At 38.9% G+C, this 6000-nt stretch overlaps 1 protein-coding gene across 1 annotated transcript in view; it reads right to left on the bottom strand.

Annotated features, from left to right (window-relative positions):
* Positions 1–4048: 4048 nt before the first annotated feature.
* The window catches only part of LGMN (legumain), a 77051-nt gene continuing 75099 nt past the window's right edge, over positions 4049–6000 (bottom strand). The window contains exon 13 of the mRNA XM_044659997.1: positions 4049–4667. Coding sequence (XP_044515932.1) covers positions 4607–4667 — 61 coding nt within the window. The 3' untranslated portion in view covers positions 4049–4606. The remainder of the gene's footprint in view (positions 4668–6000) is intronic.

The following is a 6000-nucleotide window of genomic DNA, read 5'->3' as shown; positions in this document are numbered from 1 at the left end:
AATGTTTGCATTCAATCTACTTTTCCTTTCTGTTTAAAATTTTTGCAAAACTGAAACCCCATTACTTTCCTATGCCTTTCCTATAACCCATCTTAGTTTTAACTTAGACTATAGTCTTAGCATAGTTTAGGAGTAAGCAACCCTTTTTATTATTTTACAAAACTTAGATAGGGATAAGAACATAGTTATAATTTAGCTTAGAATAAGAGTAGTAACCCCTTAGATCTTAGCAACCAGAAAATGTTGCAAGCTGCAAATTTTTCCAAAAAACATATGAGCAAATCTGTAATGCAAGGTGGCTAACAGAAACTTTTTGCTTCTGTAATTTCTAACGGTCACAAAAAGTCAGTTAAACATCTTAGAATGTTCAGAAAGTCAGTTGGAACTTAAAGCTATAAATAGAGGTGAAGTTCCAAATGACGAGGCTTTTGCCTTCTAGCTTTCGCTGTGGCTGGAGGCTTTTGCTTTGGCCTTTCGGCTTTAGCCTAATTGCTTTGGCCTTGGCCTGCGCTTATTTTGTTTTGGGGAAATTTGGACCTGTCTCATTTCTCTGGACCTCCCTGATCTCCCATCTCCATCCCTCCCCTTTCCCTGATTTTCCTTTGGGTTCTGGTTGGAAGGGAGGGCTTGGTGATTGAACATAGTGGGTTTTAGTTTCTTTAGATAATTGGAGTATCCTCAAATAAGTTACCCCTAGGTTTGATAAAGACTTTATTTAAAAGGCAGTCAAATCTTCCTGACTGGGAGAGCTGGTCTCTCTCTGTCTAAATCTCTCTGCGACCCATCCCCCACCCTCACCCCTCTCCCTAGCAGCAGTTAGAAAATCCTCAACCCCCTCCCCTTCTGACTGACCCTGGTATTAATAAATCCCCTTGTTACCTGTTCAAACCCTGTGGTGAGTCATTGTGTCGAAAATTAAGACAAGGGCCAAGAGGAAAGAATCATTTTCCTTTATTTCTTGAGACAACTGGGGCATCCATCTTGACAGGAAGTACCTCCCTGAGACTTCCTCCAGCCATCAGTTTCACTGGCAGGGAGGGGCCCTCTGACCCCTCCCTCAAGAGACTTTGAAACGAACAAGAGAAACCCTCCAGTCAAGCCTAAACGTTTCTTACTGGCCCTAGTTTCCTCCCTATATCCTCTGTCTCAAGCCTCTGGGAATAAACCTGTTTGAGCTGCCCTCTCCTACATACCCTATTTCCCTTATTCTCCTATATACCTTCCCATACCTTCTTTCCTCTCCAAATCACCTTATAATCCCTTATTCCCTTTTGTCCTTCCTCACACCCACCTACTCAGTTTATTTACTTTCTTTTTTGATAACACCACAGATTTTAAAATGGGGCAGCTAAGTGGCTCAGTGGACAGTATGCCAGATGTGGAAATGGGAGGTTCTGGGTTCAAATCTGCCCTCAGCCACTTCCTAGCTATGTGACCCTGCTCAAGTTACTTAGCCCTATTTGTCTAGCCCTTCTGCCTTGGAACCAATACTTAGTGTTGGATCCTAAGACAGAAGCCAAGGGTTTTATAAATAAATAAAAGTTACACCACTACTGGTTGGTCCTCACAATGACACCCTAATCCCCTTACCTTATCACTGACTGTCTCCCTACCTGGAATGTTCTATCTGCTGAGTGCAGACCTTTCCTGGTTTCCTCACTACTAGTGACTTCTAAGATTACTTTCCAGTTTCCTAGTACCTGTCTTCTATGTAGTTATTTGCACGTTGTCTTCTCCATTAAAAAAGGAACTCCTTGATTGTTTTTGCCTTGGTAGGCCTAGCACTTAGCAGTGCTCGGCACATAGTAATTCATTTAATAAATGTTTGTTGACTGAGTGAGATGCAAATGAAAACAACTCTAAAGTTCCACTTTATACTCATGAAATTGGCAAAAAACAGGAAATGATGGCCAAATTATTGGAGACTATGGGAGGACAGATACACACACAAGACTGGTAGTTGTAAAGTGTTCCAACCTTTCTGGAAAGCAATTGGGAATTACAGCCCCAAAGTCATTTAATGGGCATATGACCCAGAGCCACCACTACCAGGCTCATTGTTCCCCTGGGGGGAATTCTGTCTTCTGGGACAACTCATTCCACTTTGAGATAGCTTAAACAGTTAAGAACAAACCTATATGTAAAAAAATATTTATAGCATCTTTCTGTTCTCACAAAGAACTGGAAGCAAAGGGAGTTGGCATCAGCTAACCAAATTATGGTATATTGGTGCAATGGAATATTCTTGTTAAGAGAAAATACAAAAAGGGATGATTTCAGAGAATCCTGAAAGAACTTGTATGAACTAATGCAAAGTCAAGTTTGCAGAAGAAGGAGAAAAATGTATATGACTATAACCTTGTGAATAACTGATTCTAGAGGCCAGATGATGAAGCTCACTATACATTTCCTGACAGAAGTGATGGATTCAAGGTGCAGACTGAGACATTTTAGGAACACTACTAAAGACATAAGAACAGTGATCAAAAAGCTTATCCAATGTTTTTGGACATTAGATGACCGATGATAAATCATGTTTCCCATCTCTTGGCAGAGATCATGAATTAGAGATGCAGGATGAGACATTTTCAGAATGTGAAGATTTGTTTTGTGAGACTACATTCATTATAAGTGAGAGGGTGGAATAAATGAGAAGATGGGATGTTTTGTTGTTAAATAGTTTGCCACCTCCAACTCTGCGACCTCATTTGGGTTTTCTGGACAAAGATAGTAAAATACTTTTGTCATTTCCTTCTCTAGTTTATTTTATTTTAAAAAATCCTTACCTTCCATCTTAGAATCAATACTGTGTATTGGTTCCAAGACAGAATAGTGGTAAGGGCTAGGCAATGGGAGTTAAGTCACTTGCTCAGGGTCACATAGCTAGGAAGGGCCTGAGGCCAGATTTTAACCTAAGACCTGTCTCTTGGCCTGGCTCTCAAACCACTGAGCTCCCCAGCTGTCCCCTCCAGTTCATTTAAAAAATAAGGAACTAGGACAAATGGGGTTAAGTGATTTGTCCAAGGTCACATAGCTAGTGTCTGAGGACAGATTTGAACTCAGGAAGATGAGTCTTCCTGACTCTAGGGTCAGCCACTCTATCCTCTTTGCCACCTAACTGCCCAATATTAATACTAAAAAAAAATTTCAATGTTTTGAAAAATATAGAATAGTAGTTTAGAAGGGGGCATAAGTCAATAATGGTACTAGCATGTTTGAAATATGAAAAAATAAACAAAAAACCCCAAACCAAATTCTTTGCAGCGATTTAGTTTCAACTGCCATCCTATCTTTTGTTCTTCTTTGTGTAGTAAATGCTCAATCTTGTTTGTCTGGTCCATAATAAAAAACATTTTAGAACTGCCAGGAGGCAAAGGGTTGCATAGGAAGTATATTATCAAAGTAGGAAGCCATTACAATACAGGCAAGAGCTGGTAAGTTAAGGAGGGCAGTGGACAATGTGAAAAAAAAAAGTAGTAACCCCAAATCTTGGGTCTTAGCCAAATATGTCAGTCACACTATTTTTTTAATTAGCATACAAAAAAAACTGTTTAAGTGTTTGTTCCCAGTTTCCCCAGCTCAACAATTCTCTGACCCAAGCAGTCTTAAGTCACGTTGATTAGCACAGTCTGGCAGATAGTAGACACTTAAATAAATTTAAAAATCCATTCATTTAATTGTTTCATTTTCTGGTTTTTCTTTTTCTCCTCACAGGCACCCCCTTAGTTGTATGTGCAAGTGTTTATTTTGTTCCAGACTTATTATCTCCTAAGTTAATTTGAAGCCACCTTCCAGAGCAATATGGTTTTCCCCTAATCAGCACCATCATGCAATACGACTAAGGTGGGATTCACATAGGAAAACACTGGTAGGAGATAGAAAGCAGAGTTAGAGGATTAAGGAATGCTTGTTCACAATCTGCTGGAGAAGGAAAGGACCAAGGAAACCCCAAATGGGGTCATAGAGTCAGACACAACTGAAACAATTAAACTACAATAAAGTTCACAATGGAAGGATGGTTCTAAAGGAGAAAGTAGAAAAAAAGAAATTACAAGTGATAAAATCTTTATTTTTTTAGGCACTGAACTCATCATATAATTTATGCATAAATGCATTAATCTTGGAGAAACATGATCACAATGTAAATTTTCTGGGGGAAAAAAAACCTTTCCAGTCCATGTTTACAAATCCCCTATTCAATTCTTCTTGCACTTTGTTGAACTTCAGCAATAAAGTGTCATCATACAGGTCAAGCAGACCAAAGTTACTGTAAAGGGAACTAAGTGCACTTGTTAAGCTACTGGTTTCAAAACCGAAACATTTAACATGTAAAGATCAGAAATATTTCATCTAATATAATGCTTTGCCCAACCAAATAGATACCATTTCCCAGTAATAACCCACTGACAGAACAAGGTAAAAGAGGGTGAAGGTAAGCAAGAGAAACTTTGAGAAGCTTCTTGGGGAAAGCCCCACATGCAGACCTTCTGAATGGTTTAGCAGCATTCACAAGAGTACAAACATGCCAGTCCCTTTCCTGCTTCCATCAGTATAAATCTGCAGTCAAGTCTTCCATCAGTATAAATTTCACATTTGTTCTTGGAAATCACTGGGAAGGCAAACTTGAGTCATAGCCCAAGCACACTTTGTCCATGGCCAGCTTTATTCTGTAAGAGACAGGAATATAAATTACATACACCACATCAACTTTCTGCCTCCTCAAATCACACCGTGTTGAGATGGAAGCCAAATATGGCGGCACGAAATGGCTTTAATAGAATATAAACTTAAGAAACTTGTAGCAAAGAACTATTGACTGAGACCCAAATTCTCACTTAGGCTGGGCCCTAACTTGCTACAAGCCCAGTGACTCATTTAGATCTCTCTGCGTTCGGCTTTCTTATCTTCCAAAAATACTTTTGTCTTGCTGGTGCTTCATCTGCCTCCATAAATGCTTGCTGGTGCTCTTACCCCCTTCTCCACAGCTCAGCAGACAATCTTCAAGAATGGCACTGTTGGTGGGACTGTGAGGTTATCTAACCATAGTGGCAAACAATATGGAACTATGACCAAAGGGCTGTAAAACTGCTTATCCTCTGACCCAGCAATATCACTACTAAGTCCAAAGAGATCAAAGGCAAAGGAAAAGGACCTATATGTACTTATTTTTGGTGTTAAATATTTTAATTTTTTTAATTTACATGTAAAAAATGTTAACATTATATTTTAAAATTTTAAGTTCCAAATTGCCTTCTTCCTTTCTCATTGAAAAGATAAAAAACTTAACATGTAGTCATGCAAAAAATATTTTATTAGGGGGCAGCTGGGTAGCTCAGTGGATTAAGAACCAGGCCTAGAGACGGAATCTGTGTGACCCTGGACAAGTCACTTAACTCCCATTGCCTAGCCCCTACCGCTCTTCTGCCTTGGAACCAATATACAGTATTGACTCTAAGACGGAAGATAAGAGTTTAAAAAAAATATTTTTTATTAGTTATGTGATGAAAGAAAACAAAAAATAAAAGTTTAGAAAAGTATGAAAAGAATCTATTTGTACAAATATTTATAGCAGCTCTTTTTGTGATGGCAAAGAACTGGAAATCAAGGGAAAACCCATCTACTGTGAAATGGATGAATAAGCTGTGGCATATGATTATAATGGAATATTACTGTGCTATACGAAAGGATGAGGGAGTGGTTAGGTGGAGTGAAAGTCAGGCCTGAAGACAAGAGGTCCTGGGTTCAAATCTGGCCTCAGATACTTCCTAGTTGTTTGACCTTGGGCAAGTCATTTAACCCCCATTGCCTAGCCCTTATCTTTCTTCTGCCTTGGAACCAATACTTAATATTGATTCAAAGAAAGAAGGTAAAAAAAAAAAAGATATGAGCAGGATAGGTTTAGAAAAACCTAGAAAGACTTACATTAACTGATGCAAAATGAAATGAGCATAACCAGAAGAATACTGTACACGGAAACAGCAATACCATTTTGATTATGAA

This window comes from Gracilinanus agilis, chromosome 2 (assembly GCF_016433145.1).
Source record: "Gracilinanus agilis isolate LMUSP501 chromosome 2, AgileGrace, whole genome shotgun sequence".
Classification (NCBI taxonomy): Eukaryota; Metazoa; Chordata; class Mammalia; order Didelphimorphia; family Didelphidae; genus Gracilinanus; species Gracilinanus agilis.
This window is presented reverse-complemented; position numbering and strand designations above follow the sequence as displayed.